At 42.7% G+C, this 21,480-nt stretch overlaps 1 protein-coding gene across 5 annotated transcripts in view; it reads left to right on the plus strand.

The window, feature by feature from the left end:
- CREB5 (cAMP responsive element binding protein 5) overlaps positions 1–21,480 on the plus strand; it is a 265,679-nt gene that overhangs the window by 50,638 nt on the left and 193,561 nt on the right. For 2 of the 5 annotated variants that reach the window (XM_077302760.1, XM_077302758.1), the window contains exons 2-4: positions 1,860–1,986; positions 5,263–5,334; positions 12,670–12,763. In XM_077302760.1, the coding sequence (XP_077158875.1) occupies positions 5,281–5,334; positions 12,670–12,763 (148 nt within the window). In that variant the 5' untranslated portion in view covers positions 1,860–1,986; positions 5,263–5,280. Of the gene's footprint in view, positions 1–1,859; positions 1,987–5,262; positions 5,335–12,669; positions 12,764–21,480 lie in introns of those variants that run through there. The other 3 variants (XM_077302763.1, XM_077302759.1, XM_077302761.1) reach the window with 3 other exon arrangements.

Here is a 21,480-nt window from a genome sequence, read left to right on the forward strand (position 1 = left end):
TGTTCCTCTCTGTTAAGATTTCACTTCAGTTTTGGCCACCACAACTGAAGAAAGATGGAAAGAAACTGGAGGAGGGCTATAAAGATGTTGAGGGGTTTGGAGGCCAAGTTGTATGAGGAAAGGCTGAGGGAGCTTGGTCTGTTTAGCCTGGAGAGAAGATGATTAAGAGTTGATATGATAACCAACTTCAAATACTGGAAGGACTGTCTTATGGAAGGTGGAGCAGAGTTGTTTTCTGTTGCTCCAGAGCAGGGGTAGTCAAACTGCGGCCCTCCAGATGTCCATGGACTACAATTCCCAGGAGCCCTGCCAGCATTCACTGGCAGGGGCTCCTGGGAATTGTAGTCCATGGACATCTGGAGGGCCGCAGTTTGACTACCCCTGCTCCAGAGGGTTAGACCAGAATGAATGGGTTAAAATTAATTCAAAATAATTTTTGCCTAAACAGAGAGGTCTGATTGGCTGATGCTGTGGCACAGATCCAAAGACAATCAGAACATAAGAGCATGCATGTGAGAAATAAAAAAGGATGGTGAGGTTAGAACACCTATGCTTCTTTGGCTCTTTGTATGCCACAGATGTTGTGCAAGCATGGTAATGTGTTGTCATTTTCATTTCTGTATGATTCATGCAGAAGTTTCCAGTAGTACGTCTTTTCGAATTGTCACTGCATGACTTCTCCAGCTGGTACAACATAGTGGCAACATCCAGAAGCAGTTCCTGACAGTTGGAGCGGTTCCTCAGTGGACCAGGCTTCCTCGGGAGGTGGTGGGTTCTCCTTCTTTGGAAGTTTTTATGTAGTTTTTATGTAGAAGCTAGATAGACATGCTAACTTAGACAGATGGTAAATTGAGTATGTCTGAACATGGCTCTTGTGGCCCTTTCTTTCATGCCCAGGGAAATGCTGATCACCACTTTGGGGTCGGAGGGAGAATTTCCTCCAGACCAGACTGGCCAGGGATTCTGGGGTTTTTTGGGGGAGGGGGATATCATCTGGAAATGAAATTGGGGACGCTGTGGGTGGGCAGTTGGTTGTGGATTTCCTGCCTTCTGACCTTGGAGGTCCCTCCCAACTCTATGATCCTATGATTCTGTGGTTCTAACCTTGAGCCCATCCTTACTATAGCAATTATTGCTTGTTTTGTCATTCTTGGCTGTTGTTGTTTCCTGAATTTCCTTTTAAAAAACAGATTCAAAATAGGGAAGAGCAGTGATCAAGTGTTGCAAGACTAACTTTAGGGTGCTTGTCTTGAATACCCTATAGGTTACCATAAGGCTTCTGTGACTTGAGGCCACTCTCCACCATGGATCCAAGCATTTATGCTATGGGTAGGCTTGCTAGGTTCCCACTGACCACTAGCAGGGATGGGGTTGCCTGAATTAGACATGGAAACTCTTAGAGATTTGGAGAAGGAGCCTGAAACAGACAGAGCCTTCTGTGGGGTGTAATACCATACAGACCATCCTCTCAAGCATCCCTTTTCTCCAGAGGAGCTGATCTCTGTTGCCTGAAGAAGTAATTCTAGGGGATCTCCAGGTACCACCTGGGGGCTGACATCCCTAGCTATGGGACATCCATCTCATAGAATCAATGTGGTTGATCATTTTTGGCAACTCCCACTTTCTACTGAAAATTCAAGATAGCAAAACTATGACTCTCTCTTGCTTCAGTTCCTCCCCGCTAAGCTCTGCATAATGTTTAAACTGGCTCTCATGTTACTCCCCATCCCCAGATATTACTATTACTCCTATTGCAGCTGCTTAGTCATGTATTTACTTATTTGACCCTTAACTCATGCAGCTTCTCTTAGAACAAAACAAAATTTCTCACACCTTCCAATTCCCACTTATTTTGGTAGAACCAGAAGAGCAATAAAGATCTGAATTGAAATAGCAACAGCCTCCTCACTTGGTGCTCACCTCCTGGTCCAGAGCTGCAGCATGTAAGCAGGACAGTGTGATCCCCACTTCTAATAAATGTGAAATGTAAGTCTTCCACTAATTCAACACTTTGTAAAACTTGATTGATATGGAATGGAATATTCATTTCTGCTGAATAAGATAAACTATCATGGTTTGAAGGATATTCAAGTTAAATGAAAACCAATGTTGGGCAGCTCAAGACACCTGCTCATATCCCAGAAGCGACAGTGTTTCTTCTTGCTAACTGGAAAACAGCTCAGAGTAGCGAGTTCCCACCTGACTGGGTTAGACAGGCATATTTAGGGAAGGTCTGTCTGATGTGCTCCTTCAGCACTCTGTCTAGACATGATTCAGTCCTTTTCCAATACAAGGAACCATGATCATTATACTAGTAAACAAAACATATTTTACACTTTGTAAACATCACTATATATCAGGCTGCAACTGGGGGGCTTTCCGCACCGGGATCTTTGTAGCAAATTGGTTGCTGAATGAAAAATCGCCATTTAAAATAGTGGAATTCATCGTTATGCATACCTGCCTTTGTAGTGGAATCCAGTTGCGTTTTGTAGCGTTTCCCACAAGCTTTCGGTCTCGGCAGAAATCGCTAGAAAGGAAGCGCTCTTGCCAAGCTCGTCCCGCCCCTGGCCGTCAAGCAGCCAATGGGCAGCCGTTAGCATGCTCCCAAACAGCCTCTTTCCCTTTAAGAAAGTTTAAAAAAAAAACACACACACATTGCAACGAATCTGTGTTGATTCGTTGCAACGGAGAGACCCATCCAGCTGCCTGGTGTGTTTGAGCTGTCGTTTGATCGTTGCCACGCTCCCTCCAAGTGAAAAAAAAAATCCCCCCCCCCTCTCACAGGCCCGATTTTCGTGTAAAAAATAAAGGGAAAATACATCAGCAAACGGGCTTCTCTGTTGTTTGTGTCCAAAGTGTTGTTTGTGCTTAGTGACTCTGGGGAGGGACTGAAGCCGGGGAAGCCTCTAAACAGAAAGAGGCTCGCTGGTGCGTTTATCCCCGCTCACTCGGAGAAAAAAAAAATGGCGATCGCTTCGCCGGAAGATCAGAGGAGAGAGCCAGGGGGAGGGACTTTGTAGAAACCGCAACAATGTTAACGCACAGGTCTTTTTCGCTAGTGTTGCAGATTGGTTGCAGGAGTGTATCGCTTTCCGGAGGGTGAATCCACTTTTGGGGATTTCCCTGAAAGCGCTACAAGGAAGCGCTTTTTGCGGATCGGTTTCAGGTGTGTGGCAGATTGTCAACGACGTTGTGCATAACGGCAAATCAATAGCGTTTTCAATTGGCAACCATTGTGCGATTTTGAAGGCGTGCGAAAAGCCCCTGGTAATTCCCCATGCCCTAGACCAGCGGCTGAGAAAAGATGTACGAGGGATGCCTCCTAAATGTACCATGTTCATAGCTGGTTGTCCCTGAAGGTGACCATACCCCTAATAATGACAGCTAACATTTTGGAACTTGTGACACAAAAGTCATGTCAGGCCAGGGCTCATTCTGCATGTGTACTTTTGCATCTGGATTTTCCTGTGCAGAACAGGAAAATATGCTTCTAAAGTGCATTGAAAGTGCATTAAGTAATGTGTGCATAATGGGCCCAGGATACTGAAGGAGAGAATGCAAGGAGATAGGAAATAATCAGGATTACAGTAGCAGGGCCTGTCCTCCAGTGAATGGTGTGAGCAGAATGGTACAAATGCAGATATGTAGACTCTGTATGCCTAATCATGGACCTTGCCTTTTGCAGGGCTTCCAATCACATGGGAAGCCTCACATGAGTACCATTGGACTTTTGTACACTTCTTGTCTGGAGACATATTCTGAGAAATCAGCATTATCTATCGACCAGGTTAGCCTGATAGATTTGACTGGATCAACTTACTGAAAGTGAGGAGGAAAAGAAGCACTGGAGCTCTATTTTCAGGTTTCTCAGATGTTAATACCATGCTTCTTGTGTTCATCGGGGACCAAAAGTAGCTCACATCTTTCTCCACTGTTCTGCCATCAACCCTGTGAGGTGGATTAGGCTGACCAAGAGTGCCTGGGTCAAATTCAGTGAGCTTCCATAGCAGAGTCTCCAAAACTCTAGTTCTCACTCTCCAAAGTGTACACTGCATTATATGAATATGCATGGAGACTCTCTCAGATTAACTGGCCACCAGTTGCTGACAGAGTGGTTCTTCAGTGGAACAGGCTTTCTCGGGAGATGGTGGATTTCTTTGAAAGTTTTCTTTGAAAGTTTTTAAGCAGAGGCTAGATAGTCACTTGACAGACAGGCTGATTTTATGAACTTAAGCAGATTGTGAGTGGGTGGACAGGAAGGGATGTGCCAGTGCTTGCCTCTTGTGGTCCTTCCTTTCATACCCAGGGAAGTGCTAATTGCCACCATGGGATGGTAGGTGAATTTCCATCAGGCTAGGCTGAATTCTGGCAATTTTTGGTGGGTGGTTCACTTGGCCATGAAATTGGGGTCACTGTGGGTGGACAGGTAGTTGTGAGTGGCTGCAATGTGCAGGGGGTTGGACTAGATGACCCTGAAGATCCCTTCCAAGTCTATAGTTCTATGATTCTAATTGGGGGTGGAGATCTCCTGGAATTCCAGCTTACCTGCAGGCAGCTGGGATCAGTTCCCCTGGAGAAAATGGTTGCTTGGGAGGGTGGACTCTTATGCCCTGTTGATGTTCCTCTCCTCCTCAAACTTCTCTCTCCCCATGTTGTACCCTCAAATTTTGGGTTATTCGCCACTGTTTCTTCAGGCTCAGTATTCACTGTCACAGGCAGTGGCTCCCAGATTCTTAGGCTAAGAAATACCTTTCCCTGCACCTTTCCTAACGCTCCTTATAATTTGTAGAACAAATTTGATTTTCTTGCTACTTCACGTCTAACAATGTTTTGTCCAAGAAATGCACTTAGTCGTTTTAAAAAAACCTTTTTAAATATTGAAGCTAAACTGCTATACATTTTTTTTAAGTCAAAGGTAAACGGATAATTCATGACATTTCCGAACATAGGTAGTATTACCTAAGCATACGTTGAGTGTTTCCCCACCACCACCAAATGGAATTCATTTCTGACAGCCTAATGAATTTCAGTCTTCCTTCTAAGGGCATAAATGTGTTTTGAAAAGGGCATTATAAACTCAGACAGTCGGAAGTTTGGTTACAGCCAGTGTAGGGTTTAAGGGGGGAGTGAGCTGGGGGTTCAGGTTATCGCTCTTTTCTGTTGGTGTTTTTAAGGAGCCCTATTATTACCATGTTTCCTGAAGTTATGGGTGACTGTATTTATGGGTTCCCTTTCTCCCCCTCTCCTTTTAACATGTAGATTTATGAGGAATCAAAGATGAATTTGGAGCAGGAGAGGCCTTTTGTCTGCAGTGCCCCAGGCTGCTCACAGGTGAGTTGAGTTGGCAGGAATATAAACCAAAGTCCAGCGCTAGCCTGCTTAGTACCTGGAATTGTATGTAAATGTATAATATATTAAGATGTATTTAATAGAAACATTTTCTTTTAAAAAATCCCCCATATATAAAAAACTTTAAATTTTTGTTATTTTTTTTTATGAAAGATGGAAATATTTTTGTCCCTCAAATTATAGGCAGGGATATACTGTGAAACATTTCAAAGGCTACAGGGATTTAATCTCACCTGTACCACCTTCAAGGTTTCAGTATCTATCTGAGAACTGTAGAAAAAAACAAAAGCCCAGTATCACTTTAAAGACTAACAAAAGAAAACCCTGCTTCTGAAGTGACTGGTGACTCACAAAAGCTCATACCCTGCCACAACTTTTGTTAGTCTTTCAGGTTCTTCTGGACTCTCATCCTTTTCTCCTGCAATAGCCAGACTACCATGGCTCCCCATCTAGATCTATCTCCAGGGAAGAGTTTGGAGAGTTGGCTGATTCAGGCAGTTTCATCTCTTTAGATCCAGAAGCACCCCCTCCCCAGTAGAACTTTCATAATACACCTGTTCCATTTCAAAAGCAAACTTTTTCATTAGACTAAATTCAGAAGTGCAGAAAAGATAATCTCCCTTCAATTTAGAGTCAGTTTGTCAATGACATATGCTCTTGGCAAACACCTGACAAAAAAGATTAAGTTCTTCTCCTCAGATCTCCAAAATAGACCCAAAACACAAGATGAGGTTCTTCTGCTCATGTGCAGAATGTGCTTTTACCTTAAGTCTGCTATTCATTTTGTTTTTATGTATTCATATGGAATACATAAATATGAACTTCAGGGACATATATTTTAAAATTATTATTCTGGGTGATAGTACACATCCCCCACCTTTCCCCTGATCCCAATTGTGGGTATGAAAACCCTGGATCTCATCTCCCCTCCCTTTGCCTTCTGAAATGAAACAAACTATGCAAAATACACATTTCCTCCTAAACCCTGGCAGGATATTCTTCTCAAGCTATTAAATTATGTACACTACAGATATTGCATATTCCAGAAGTGATTCTGTGGGTGTGTCATTGATAGGCATTCTGTAACCACTTATTTCTTTTATTTTACTTTTTAAGAAAATTTATACTCAGCCATTCTGCCCTTGTAAGGCCTGCCAAGATGGCTAATGGAATAAAACATGCATAAAAAAGATGTCTTAAAAACCATTATAAACAAACAAAAACATCATAAAATCAATTAAAAGCAAGCTAAAATTAGGACTGCAATGCCAGTTTTTGTGCCCCTGAATTCCTGTTAAAATGAAGAATTACAATTAAAACACCTCACTGAAGTACCTCAATCAATGACATTGCAATGGCAACAGATCTAGGAATAGCTGGAATGTTATGGTAAAACTATAGGGTTTATGGTGATCTAGAGCTACCACTATAAAAAGGTAAGGTATCCCCTGTGCAAGCACCGGGTCATGTCTGACCCTTGGGGTGACGCCCTCTAGCGTTTTCATGGCAGACTCAATACGGGGTGGTTTGCCAGTGCCTTCCCCAGTCATGACCGTTTACCCCCCAGCAAGCTGGGTACTCATTTTACCGACCTCGGAAGGATGGAAGGCTGAGTCAACCTTGAGCCGGCTGCTGGGATCGAACTCTCAGCCTCATGGGCAGAGCTTTCAGACTGCATATCTGCTGCCTTACCACTCTGCGCCACAAGAGGCTCATGGAGCCACTATAAATTTGGATTATTTCCTAGAAGTAACATCATCATACTGGTGATTCTAACACCCATGCTCAGCCTAACTAAAATGCAGATACAAAAATACAAGCACAGCTATGAAAACATAGGGCAGGAAGGGTACTTAGCTGAACTCAACATAATGGTTTCCTCCAGTGTGTTCCTGGGTCCGCATTCTCAAACAGGGATGCAAGTTATGCACTGGGAACTAAATCTGCCACAAGACTGAAGAGCTTCTGAACTACTGGGTGGGTGGGTGGGTGGGAGCAATCAGAGAGACAGAGGTTTATCTTATGTTGTCTACCATCCTTGAGGCAACCTGTCTGCTTTGCACAGTGTAGGAGGCATGTAGAAAACAGGATTGGGCATGGGGATATTTGTATATGTTTTTTTTTAATTATACAAAAGTGGTATATTTATTTATTATTAAATTTATAGACTGCTACTCTCAGTCCAGCCATCAAGGGAAACAAAGTCTGCTCCTTCCCTTACCTTACTGCAAGTGAAGTAAAGGGCTCCTTGGGTTTTAGTTGACTTAGACCCCTGCCCCCTGCCCTGTCGTCATTGCAAGTGGTGGTGTTTTTACTTTTACTCTTTTTATTGCTGTCAGTTGTGTTATTTTATGGTTGTTTTTATTTTTACTGGAAATGTTTGTCAAAAGTCTAGCCTTTCTGTTGATGTAATGGTGGAACCTAAATATGTAAAATAGACAAATAAATGAATATGAGCATTTTGAGAGGATAGTCTAAGCTAAAAAAGAGGATGAGTGAGAGGGAAGAACAAATTCTATTAAAAGCCTTGGCATATTAATGCTAGAGATGCTTGAACAGCTGAGTTCAACTCACTGTCCATTCAGCAGTGGGATGATCACCAGGCAGCTGATTAATCATTGGGCTGTTGATGTATATTTACTGAATACATCCAGCCAGAAACTGACTTCCAGCTGATGAGGGAGCAACTGGGATCTGGTCTCTGATCTCTTGCTGGAGAAACTGTTCTGTACTCATCAGAAGTTTTTGTGTAGAGTGGGAGTCAGCAGAAAGTTTGTTTTTTTTACCTTCCACTTGGAAACTTGCTGCCTTCTAGTTTGTGAGTCGCAATGCATTTAGTGGTGGGGATGATATGGTAATTTAAAGACGAGCTAGAGAAGGATAAGCTGGAAGAGGAGGCTTGGCGGAATATTTGGTTTTGGCCTCTGTTAAATGAACATAAGACCTACAAAATATAGCCTGTTGCTCAACACAATTCTATATTTAGAAATACTCAACGCAATTGCTCCACGAAATTCTATATTTAGAAAAACTAAAATGAACAATAAAATAGGAATGTATTCAGTGATAACTGAAGTGAAATTACGTATGTTTGATGCTGGGGTGGTGGACTTGGAAAATAGTATGGAGGTAGTGGGAGTCCTTGCAAAAAAATCAGTGATATATACTGTTTTTTATCAAAGGTCAAAAATGGATGACCTTTAGGGTTGAGAAATCACTGGAGATGTTGGAGGTGGAGCCTGAGGAGGGCAGGGATGGGGAGGGACCTCAGCAGGGTATAATGCCATAGAACCCACCTTCCCAAGCAGCCATTTTCTCCAGGGGAATTGATCTTGATTATCTGGAGATCAATAGTAATAGTGAGAGAACTTCAGGTGTGACTTGGAGGTTGACACCCCGAATTAACTACTATGGTATATTAAGTCTAAAGGAAATGTTTTTGTTATATTTATGGTATTGCAAAATATATGGAACAGCTGATATTTATTCATTTAAAACATTTATAAGGCTACCTTTCTTCCAAATAGCTGATATCCAGGGTAGGAAAGGAATAATGCAATGAATATAAAGTTGGTTTCAAATATATTTAGACATGTAAGCATTTTGCAAGGATATTATGATTACTATAAGAAGATGTCCCCATTACAAGCCATTGCAATAGCTAGTGTGGTTTTTAGAATATATCACAGGTGTAGTAAAAAAAAAAGCAAACGCTAGTTGGCAACTAAAACCGTTTGAATATTGGTAATGAAATATAAGAAATAACACAAACTCTCCAGGCTAGAAGAATGCAGTAGACCAGGGGAAGTCAAACTGCGGCCCTCCAGATGTCCATGGACTACAATTCCCAGGAGCCCCTGCCAGCGAACGCTGGCAGGGGCTCCTGGGAATTGTAGTCCATGGACATCTGGAGGGCCGCAGTTTGACTACCCCTGCAGTAGACTGATAAAACTACAACAGTAAAACTCTGAGGAAGGGGGGACGACTTAATCAGAATTTGTTATTTGGCACTGGTGGAAGTGGAGCTTTTGTTTAGTCAAGATGAAATTATATGCACATGTGGGATAAGAAACATTATGTTTTGTTCATTATTACAAGGATTGCCTTTTTCTATTTATTGTATTGGGTACTTTTTAATTGTAGCATTTTTTCAAATGTATAACAATTTTTAAATCACTCTTTTATGTTGTCTTCTTAGTTTTGTGCTCTCATTTGTGACTCAGACTTGAACAAAGCAACTCTGAAAACAAGGTTATTCACATGGGCAGAATCTCATTTTTCATTATGAGTTGGAACTTAGATTTTCTTAATGCAGTGGTCTTTGGTGTATAATTAATACAACTATGATAAGCTAGGCAAAGTTTATTACTTATTTATTCAATTTTTATACCTCCACTCCCAGCATAGCCAGGTTGTTGTGATTTACATTCAGTAAAACATAATAAAAGACATCCAAAAATCATCATAACATCCCAGTAATCCCAAAACTTCAGAAATACAAAACAGAAAACAATGGCAGTTAAAACATAAAGCTCCTCCCCAACGTTTCAATTGTTCTGGCATCAGTATATGACACAATCAGTGTTTCTGATGATGTAACCCAGAGCTGGGTGTCATCTGCATACTGATGACACCCCAGCCCAAAACTCCGGGCCAAGTGGGCTAGAGGCATATATAGATGTTAAAAAGTGTAGGGGAAAGTATCACCCACTGAGATACCCTGCAAGGAAGCCCGAAGGGGTCTGACAACTCATCCCCCACTGCCTCCCTCTGTGACCTGTTCTCAAGAAAGGAGGTCAAACATCTGAAGGCTGTTCCCCCAATCCCTGCGTCAACCAGACAGCAGGCCAACAGCTCATGATCAACCACATCAAATGCGGCCCATAGGTCTACTAGCACGCGGATGGCCAATCTGCCTTGGTCCAGCTGGCACTGGAGTTCATCCATCAGTGTGACCAGCACAGTCTCCACCCCATCGCCAGATTGGAAGCCAGACTGGTATGGATCCAGCGCCAAAGTTTCCTCCAAAAATGCCAGGAGATGGGCCGCTGCTGCCTTCTCAGACACCTTACCCAGGAACACCAGATGTGATACCAGGCGGTAGCTGGCAGAGTCCTGCTGTTGGTTTCTTAAGTAGAGGACAAACCACTGCCGCCTTGAGCCCCTGTGGGAACTCTCCCAATGAAAGGCAGAGGCTAACAATTTCCCGCCGGTTGTGGATAGCTGTATGTCAATGTTGCATGTCGAACCAGGTAATACTTAACCTGCATAATCATGTATGTGTGAACTGGCCCTTCTGTTGAGGATGGATCACATTATACATGGATAAATTTAAAAAAAAAATTGTGCTCCACTTCATATATGCACAGGTTTATTCCCGACAAAACATGTTTGAACATGCCTCTGTGATTAGTGGATGGATACAGACAAGTTCTCTCAGTATGACACTTGTCTTGGTCTTGTTAGGGTATCTTTTTTAAAAAACTGAAAATGGAATTGGTGAGAGAAAGGCTAGGAAAGTTACACTGAGTTATTTCCCCCCATTATGACAATGTACCTGCTCATTCTTTGAGGGTAGCAAGGGCTGTACAATGAAAATTTTGTTGAGAAACCTTACTCCATCCACCCTGAAGCCCTGATCTTGCCCCCTAAGACTTCTTTTTGTACCCCAAAATAAAGATATCAAAAAGGCAGTGTAAATTGTGTAAATAGTGTGAATCAAAGAGCACAGAATTCTTCAGGGAAGAGTTAGAAAAATGGAAATCCTGCTGAAGTGTATAGACCTAGACTAGATGTAGGATAAGTCAAGAAACAGATTCTTCACACTTTGATATTTGTGTTTTAAAAAGGTTTCTATGATTTTATAGCAATACTTTTGGATACCCTTGAATATATGGTTTATCCCCTCTCCTCAATCAAGATTCTTATAGCAAATGCTATACATATTTCTATATAGTTACTATTTTTATGAAGGCACATATCTGCATGTTCAAATGGTGGCAGCATGTTAATTAACAAAAAGTGTGTGATGCTGTGTTAGAAAGCTAACATAGAAAGCTAACAAGACAAACTGGAGCGTGTCCAGAGTAGGGCAACAAAGATGGTGAGAATTTTGGAGACCAAGACATATGAGGAAAGGTTGGGGGAGCTTGGTCTGTTTAGCCTGGAGACAACTAAGAGGGGATCTGATAACCATCTTCAAGTATTTAAAAGGCTGCCATGTAGAGGATAAAACAGAGTTGTTCTCTGTTGCCCCAGAGGGACGGACCAGAACCAATGAGATGAAATTAATTCAAAAGAAATTCTGTTTTAAACATACGGAAGAAATTCCTGACAGTTAGAGTGGTTTTTCAGTGGAACAGGCTTCCTTGGGAGGTGGTGGGTTCTCCATCCTTGGAAATTTTTAAACAAAGGCTGGATAGCCATCTGATGAAGAGGCTGATTCTGTGAAGGTTCAAGGGGGTGGCAGGTTACAGTGGATGAGCAATAGGGTTGTGAGTGTCCTGCAAAGTGCAGGGGGTTGGATTAGATGACCCAAGAGGTTCCTTCCAACTCTATTCTTCTATGATTCTATGAAAGCATATAGTAAGTTAATTGTAAGAGTAAAACAGTTGAAAAGTGAAACCAAACTAAAGATGGATAATTGGTTCTGGAAATAATGTACAATAAATGTGCACTTTAAAACAACCAAGATGTGTAAAAACAATTTTTGTTCAGACCTTAAATGATTTTCTTTCATTTCGATACTGTGTACTCTTTTATAAATACAAATTGTGGCAGCAGGCAGCTATAGCAGCTGAAGTGCATAAATAAATGAGTCAACAACAGGGTGACTTAAAAAAACCTGATCTTTTGCTTAATCCTTGAGTGGATATTCAGTCTGGGGTATGATTCTGAAAATACTCTGATAAACACACTCTCGAAGAAATGCAGATTCTTCTCCATTCAACTGCACTTCAGCCACTATGCCTGTGTGGACTGAATCTAGATCAAATTGGGGATTGCTATCAATTCTTCTGTCCCACTCCAGATTCCCCCTTCCCATGTTTTCCTCGGGGATCCCAATTCTCCAGGAGTAGCTTTGGGGGGAGATCAGTGAATTGCTATGGGCACCAAGGGGGGAGCTAGGAAAATGTCATTGTGGGAATGTGGTCTGGATCCAACGCTGTGAGCAGAAGCCGTGGTAAATCCCCCCACACCCTTTCCATGTCATCTCAATGGCATAAACAATTTTTAAAGGAAAAAAAAGAACTTGTCTTTTGCAAGAAATATATTTTGGAACGTAATCTTTGTTTTCTTTTTGTCTTTGCCTGACAGCGGTTTCCAACTGAAGATCATCTGATGATTCACAGGCACAAACATGAAATGACCTTGAAATTTCCTTCACTCAAAACAGATAACATGTTATCAGGTAAGAAGACAAGAGCAGGAAATGCAAATCAGTTGCCAGTTTTGATCTCCAGAGGATAAAGGAAGCCTAGTTTGATAAGTATGGAAATGAGTTTAAGAAGATAAAATAATTTGGATCACACGTGAACAAAATAGGTATGTAGACTAATATGTATGTTATTCTGGAGTCGCCCTCTAGCTTGGAGAAAAATGCCCTGTTCCTTAGAGGCGTGTGTGTTAATGGGCAGCTGAAACATTTATAGCATTGGTGGGATATAACATCCCTTCAAGTGTATTAATAAGACAGAGCATTTTTCTTTAGGCCTGTTGCTGACCCTAATTGTGTTTTGTTTAACAAAATGCAACCCTGAAGGTTGTAAACTGAAGGAGAAAACCATCAAAAGCCAAGCAGGATTCTTGACTATTTCTCTCCATGCTGTTTTTCTTGTAAATATAACTGGATTCATCCCCTCACACACATTTCTGCTCTTTGCCCTGCATTTGTTGCCCTTGTTATCCATGTCTAACCACTTGATGTCTGTTTTTGCCATATCAGAGAGACAACATCTGACACTTAAAACATAGGGTGATCTGATCAACAGTAAAAGGGACATTTCAGAGATTTCCCCTGCTTCATGTTTCTAAGGGTCACAAGAAGGCTTGGCAGTAAGGTAAAGGTATCCCCTATGCAAGCACTGGGTCATGTCTGACCCTTGGGGTGACGCCCTCTTGTGTTTTCATGGCAGACTCAATACGGGGTGGCTTGCCAGTGCCTTCCCCAGTCATTACTATTTCCCCCCCCCAGCAAGCTGGGTGCTCATTTTACCGACCTCGGGAGGATGAGTCAACCTTGAGCAGTAGAGCATGGCAAAGATCCCACGTTGAGTCCCCACCATATCTAGTTTAAAACTATACTTTGGTAACGGTCAGTAGAGAAGATCTTGTCCTGCAGGAGATTCTAGAGAACTGCTGCCAAGCTGAGTAGACAGCACTGAGTTAGATTTTGTTTGAAACAGCTGCATAGGATCAATTGGGGACAGACAGACATAGGATGGCCTACATTTATGGTTTGCTGATGAGGTTCTTGGGAGTGCAAGTTACAGTCTTGGTGGTCTTCTGCAGTGGACCAAATCAGCATGGCTGGTGATGGAGCTGAGGGAGTGACAGGCATCAACTGTGGCATGTTGGGGTTTTTTTTACCTCAGGGTAACTGCAATTACACTTGCAGCAAGTGTAAGTTGGTAGCTCTACTAGAGGAGAAGATAGACGCCTGTCCACACTGCATTCCATAAAGGAGGGTGAACAGTTCTTGGACAAAACTCAAGATGCATTTTGAGGGAGGAGGTTAAGGTATATCATCAAATAGAGGAGCACCCAAAACAGAAGGAAACCAGGTGGATGAAAGTTACAACTAGGTTAGAAAAATAAGGAGATGTTTTGCCCCCTTGAGTCTCAGTAATAGATCTCGGGATCTGCCTGTAGATATTGATGCAGGACCACAGGAGCAAGGCCTGTTGCCCCAGTTCCCCCAAAGCTCAAAAGATTTTTCACAGGCCCCTGAGGATGAGATGACTAGCTCTTCTGTCCCCCAATGCAGGAAGATATGGGGTGCTATTAATTGGGGATTCCCTTCTGAGAAGGGTGAAGGGCAAAGTATGTCGACCTCTTGTCTCGGGAGGGATGCTGTCTACCTGGTGTACGCTTATTCCAAGAACAAGGAAGATACACTGTGAGCCTTTTGCCAAAAAGGCACAGGTGAACATACATCAGAAGGCAGAAATGTAATTGTGAGAAGTATAATACATTTATCCCATGGGGCACCTGTTTTATATGGTGCTTAATGATATAAGTTCTTTTTTTAAAAAAGAGAGTGCTGTTTACTTACAATAAGCAGAGTCTGGTGTGCTGTCTTTCATTCACTTCTGGCCACTTCAGCATCCTTCCCCCCTAAAGTATTACATTGCCAAAAGCTATACCTGCCTCAGTTAACTATTAAACAAACCAAAGGAGTGCTTTGTGTGAAATGTTGTACACCTTTACGGTGCAACAATTTCAAAGTGCTAGTGAATTTTAAAAAAAATCTCAAGTATTTTTCAGATTTTGCTATGAACACATTATTTTTATTTCTATTTTAAATTTATAATTTAAATTTATATAACCACCCCTCCTGGATGATGACTGTTTTATAGCACAATAAATACAATAAATACATAAAAACATTGATCATAACCAATAAAACAATTAACCATTAACATTTTTAAGCAATTGTAAAAAAGTCTAGGATTCCACTTCTCAGTTTGCTGATGTTGTAGTAATTCAGATTTTATTTATTCTGAGATCTTATGGGAGAGGGCTAAGAGATGTTATACCATATACTTGGGACATTTTTTTTTTACTTTCATGTTAAAAATTAAAGGCAATAATGTACTTTTACGCCTTTATGCAAACTTACAGTTGTTGCATGAATTAAGGGTTCGGCAGTCTGCATGGTTTCAGATCCAGTGGAGAGAGTCTGGGCTTTTTTTTTACAGGTTCTGGCAACTTATGTTGGAAACAGGAGTGGGGCCAGAGGGTGCAATTGTACTACCCCCCCTCCCCAGTATGAGAACTGTACCTATGTGTTATTTGCACTTTGATCCTAAGAGGAGAGATACCCTTCTGTGCTCAATGAAATCAATGGGATTTTAAAAGGAACTGTAGTTATTATGGCATCATTAGCAGCTAAGTCCTAAGTTTGTGAGAACACTCATTGAGAGGTAGTGAACACAAGAAATGGGTTTGCTAGTATTAGCCATACTGAGCCAGTGTCTCAGACATCCCTATAGCAGTATATTTAGGGAACAAAGCTAGTTTGCCACTTACCCCATCTAGCTTAACAGTAGGTTAGTCAGCCTGCAACTTAGGATGCATTTATATTTGTGACTCTCATTTTAACAATTAGCTTTTTTTCCTTTGACAGAGACAAATGCTGAAAAACAGCTTGTTTCATCACCCATGTAGCCCCTCAGGAAATCTGAATTCCTTAAAGTTAGATGGTTTATTCTTAGATTTCATAATGAAATATAGAAATGATATATGAGAGGGAGAGTTTTTTTCCCTTAGATGTGCTTTCTTTTTAGACATTCATCTCATCTCCCTCTTCCCCCTCCCCTCCATTTTTGGCAAAGTTATTCCATGTCATCTGCATCTGTAAAGAACCGCAGCAGCAGTTGCCCCTTAGCAAATCCAGGTGCAAAATCTTTAAACTCCAGCAGTTAAATTCCATCCTCCCTCCCGATTTTTCTCCATACTTCAGAAATCAAGGAGTGTTCCCCCTCCCCAATAATACTTGTTGAGTCAAGATGAGCTACTTTTCAAGAACTCCACGAACAGCAAATTCCAAAAAATCTGTGTGTTTGCATAATCATGGTAAACAGAAACATGTTTCCACAAGAATGTTTGTCTCTTTCCATATCACAAAGCCATGTCCTCTGCTTCACAATGTATGCAAATCCAACATGACTTTTCCTCCAGTAGATGCTGAGAATGTGGCAGTTCATAATGTAATGAAGGATCACTGGGTCTACCTACCCAGGTGGGCAATCAGCTCACAATGTAACAAAGAATCCCTTGCCATCCTACCTAAGTGGGCAATCAGCTCACAATGTAACGGAGGATCCCTGTGACAAAGCAGTCCTTTGCTTAATTATTACTTTTAGGACAATGGATAGAGGACTGTGGTTCAGTAGCAAAGCATCTGTCTTGCATGCAGAAAGTCCTGGGTTCAGCCCTTGGCAAGTCTCATTGAAAAGGTCAGGCAATTAGTAAGGTGAGGGCACCCAGCCTCTGTCAGTAGGCAGAACTAATTATGGTAACTTCATTGGTGACGCTACTCAGCAACTGACTTTCAACAGGGTCAGCAAGACTCAGCAATGTTAAAACTTAAAGGACAAAGTGGTCTTGAACTAGGGATGCCAGTTCCCAGGTGGGACCTGGAAATATCCCAGTTTTACAGCCCATCTCCAGGCAACAGAGATCAATTCCCCTGGAGAAAATGGCTGCTTGGGAGGGCAGACTCCATTGAGGTCCCTCTCTACCTCCAATCCAACTTTGCTCCATCCCCAAGGTTTCCCAACCTAGAAATGGCAACCCTGCCTTTAAACCATACTCCCATCATATGAATATGCCTTTCTTTTGGGAATCTCAGCTGCTCCCTGTTATTTCCCCATGTCTTGGCTTGTGCTGGGAGAGAGCAGTTGATTAGCAGAAGAAAGAAGCACCCCTGCCAAACCTTTTCTTGCTGTCCGTGGTGTGGAGGGGCCTCTAGAGCCTTGCTTCAGTTTGGGAGGAGGGGAAGCTGAAGGCACAATAGTGGTGTGCAAGTGTGTTAGTGTTAAGGCTTTAAGGAATTTAGGGCTTGGCCTCAGGGGCCAGTTCTGGGGACCAGATGAACCCTTCCCCTTGCACTGTTGATCTCCAGTTGCCCGTCTGGTAAATGCTAACTAAATAAATTATAAATGCTAACTAAATAAATTATGAAACATCATTTCATAATTTTTTTGTCAATACAAACTTATAATAGGATGCCTCTCATCCACATGGGAACTGTTACATGGCAGAGAAGGCCTGTCACAGAGAAGTTGTTTTCTTTTTGATGGTATCTGTATAACAGCCACAACATGTAGCTCATTAGCTTTTTGAAAAGTAATGCCTTTTCTGTAGATTATCCTGTTAGGAAGCTAGATGGCAAAAATATGCCACCTTGAGCTTTCTGATGTACAAGTGGATGAGTTTTCAGACAGTGCTGTTTTATACTGGCTTAACCTGAAGAATGGAAACGTTCCCTTCTTTCTGGTTGAACAGTCTTATTCCCCCACAGCTGTATAAACTCTATTTCAGTGCAGATGTATAGTTGTATGCACTGACCCCAATGCAACTCTGGTGCAAACAAGGCCTCCTTGCTCTAATGTCATGGCTGTAAACAACAGGTAACCATAAAGTTCCTTTGTGTTTGGTTTGGGTCATATTTATGTTTTGGATGAACTGCACGGTCCTGTGAAATTAGTCCCTCCTCATTCTCATTCCCTTGCATTTCTGGTATCTTTAGCTTCATGTGTTCTGGGGCACCACAGAAAAATGTCCAGCTGCCTGGGACACAGTTTGTCTAATACACTTGAGTAATGATGTGACAAGTTAATAGAAATAAAAGCTTTGTCAAAATAAAAAAGGGAAAGAAAGTGAGAGAGATTTGAGCCCCTCTGCGCTATGATAGGCAGCCTTTGTTTCAGCACGCTCATTCCTCTGATTTTGTTATCATTGCATGGAAGTAAAACATGGCTGATATATAACTTCAGTGGAGCTCTCCAGCTGAACAAGCCAAATTCCTGTTATTAAACGTACAGCAGACTAAACAGTTTTGTTAAAAATCAGGCATCAAATTGCACCCGTTGGATCTCAGCTTGTCACATATCTGTGCTGCAGATTAATCACATTTGCTATGGTTTTATTTGAAAGGCTATGCATTAAAAAAAAATAAGAATTCTGTTTTCTGTAGCTTTTTTCTCTGGTGCCTTTTGCCAATATTATGCTTACTTTTTTTGGGGGGGGGAGCAGGATTGTGGCCTGACAAATAATATTTTAAAAGCCATCTTTTGTTTTAACAATTCCTAGCGCTTTATGGAAATAATACAGTACATTTCCTCCATGCTGTGCTTTCCAAAGCTACCGTTACGGCAGTCTTCTTTGACTGAAGTTATTTTTGGGGAGCAAAACTTTTGCAAGCCAAAGTCCATCTTGATAAATGTTTCCAGTTGTAGCCTAGTTTGTTCATTTGACCTGTTCTATCAGGCTGTTGCCCAGGTAAGCCTGTGAAAAGCTCCAATAACCCTTCCCCAATGTATCGCAACCAAAGCTGTCAATCTCAAGGTGGGGCCTGTCTTAGCATGACTGATGAGCACTAGACTATAGAGCTGGGTTTCCCTGGAGAAAATGGGAACTTTGGAGAGCATCACATTCCATCCCCAAAGGCTCCCCTTCTCTGGCCACACCCTCAAGCCTCCAGGAATTTCTCACCTGTCTGCCATGGTAATATTGCCCATGGAGTAGGTTTTTCTGAGCAAACCCCTTCCATACCACATGTCAGGAGCCAGCCAAGTCCCAGAGTGCTGCTGGCTCTTTTCCCAACCAAGAGTAGCATGGGTGGAGTCAATGTCCCCCCCCCCGAATCAGAGGTACTAGCAGCACCTCTGAAATGGCCTTTGTTCCCAGCTGGCAGCTGTGACAGGATCTCTCTCTCTCTCTCTCTCTCTTTCTCTCTCTCTCTCTCTCTCTCTCTCCTGACCTCCCTTCATGACTCAGGGGGATTTACAGAAAACTTGTAAATCATAATACAGGTAAAAGCATGGCTCCAGAATCCAGCCTGGCCTGGAGGGAATTCACCTACCATCCCACAGTGGTGAACAGCAATTCCCTGGGTATGCAAATAAGGTCCCCAAGAGACAAACACTGGCACATCCCTTCCTGCCCACTAACCCACAAATCTGCCTAAGTTCATATGATCATTATAAAATCAGTTTGGAATAGGGAATAAGACATGCAGGCAGAGGGAGGCCCGTAATTGTTCTTCCATCGTCCTGGCCTTAACCATAGGCCTAGACTGCCATTCTACAGGCCCTGCAGAACTGTACTACTTCTGTCTGTACTGGTAGCTCATTCCACCAGGTGGGAGCCAAGGTCAAAAAGACACTAGGTCTGGTTGAAGCCAGTCAGATTTCTCTGGGGCTAGTTGGCATTTGCTGAGTGCAAAACTCTCTGGGGGATGTACTAGGATATGTTGACAAAAGCATGGAGAGGGATTAACTTGTTGTCCAATTAGGTGCATATAAGCCTTGGAGTCATGACCCCATTTGGAGTCACTTGGCCCCTTCTGCGGGGTCCCCCCGTTGCTGGCCACAGTGGCAGCAGGTGACAGTGGTGGGCGGAGGCGAGCAGTGGTGGTGGGTGGAGGTGGCAGCTGTCTGCCTCCACGCCACCTTAATTGTTGTGTGCCTGTGCACATGCTGCTGCTGCCAAGTTGGGGTTGCAGCAAGAAAAAGGTTGAGATCCGCTGATATAAGCTCTGTATTCCATTATGTATTTACTTTATTTCTTATTGACAAGTTGTTAAAATGCAGTATGGATCCTATTACTGTTAGTTGGATTGAGAACTGGTTGACAGATCATACCCAAAGGGTGCTTGTAAATGGTTCATCATCATCTTGAAGAGCAGTGATGAGTGGAGTGCCTCAGGGATCTGTCCTGGGCCCTGTGTTACTCAACATATTCATAAATGATTTGGATGAAGGAATAGAGGGAGTCCTTATTAAATCTGCACTAAAACTGGGAGGGGTAGCAAACACACCAGAAAACAGAATCAGAATACAAGATGATCTTGTCAGGCTAGAAAACTGAGCCAAAATGAATTTCAATAGTGATAAATGTAAAGTTCTTCATTTAGGTAGTCAAAATTCCATTAAGGGTGGGCATGACTTGTCTTAGCAGTAGCATGTGTGAAAAGGATCAAGGGGTTTTAGTAGACCGTTCACTGAATATGAGTCAGCAGTGAGACTCAATGGCTAAAAAGGCAAATTGGATTCTGGAGATTTTTGGTGAAGGAATCACTTGGGCATGAAATTGGGGTCAGTGTGGGTGGACACGTAGTTGTGCGTTGCTGTGTTGTGCAGGGGGTTGGACTGGATGACCCTGGAGGTCCCTTCCAACTCTATGATTCCCCAGTGTACTCAGAGATTATCCCACCATAGTGCCAAGACAACAGTGAAAGTGGGAAAGGAGACAGCAGAATTTTAAAATGTTTTATTATCCTTACCACTTTGGGGTTCTAATATTTGGAAAGAGCTCTCCTGGGCAGAGCATGTCCGGCCTGTGTATAGACTCTGGTTCCAGTGCCCTGCCTCTGTTTCTGCCTGGACACGCTCCACGAGCCAATCATGGCATGCCCAGCAAAGCTGGGTGCACCCTAATTGGGCTGGCCCCTAGAGGGCCCGCCCCCACAAGCCAGCCATGTGCCATGGTGGGGCCCTTGCCACCAGATGCAGCCTTGCCACCAACAGAGCCAGACCTCTAGCACCCTGTCACAACCACTGCTCACCACCGCCACAGCCACAGAAGGGGATAGCCAGCCTCAACGGGGCCAGCCGCTGCTTACTCATCGACGAGGTATAGTGGCTCCACCAGCAGGCTGGGCCCTGGTCTAGCGCCCGTTGCCTTTTCTGCAACAGGATTTCTTGCTAGTGTTTTAATGATTTTAATATATGTATATGTTGTACACCAACCTTGCACTTGAAATGCTAATCAGGTCCAAATCTGATTAGCTTCTGAAATTAATGTTACCTCAGTGACCTTCAGGCAATTGCCTGAAAAAAAGTCAAGCTTGGTAAGGTTATCAAAGGAAACAGGCTAAGGAGTACATTGAGATGTGCTAGCAGGTGGGCAGGTAGTTGTGAATTGCTGCATTGTGCTGGGGGTTGGACTAGATGACCCTGGAGGTCCATGATTCTATGAATGTCTCCTGACTTGAAAACCCTATAGATCAGGGGTAGTCAAACTGCGGCCCTCCAGATGTCCATGGACTACAATTCCCATGAGCCCCTGCCAGCATTTTCTGGCAGGGGCTCCTGGGAATTGTACTCCATGGACATCTGGAGGGCTACAGTTTGACTACCCCTGCTATAGATCTTCCTCCCTAATGGGAGTAGATCATGA

The sequence above is a fragment of the Paroedura picta genome, chromosome 11, assembly GCF_049243985.1.
Source record: "Paroedura picta isolate Pp20150507F chromosome 11, Ppicta_v3.0, whole genome shotgun sequence".
Classification (NCBI taxonomy): Eukaryota; Metazoa; Chordata; class Lepidosauria; order Squamata; family Gekkonidae; genus Paroedura; species Paroedura picta.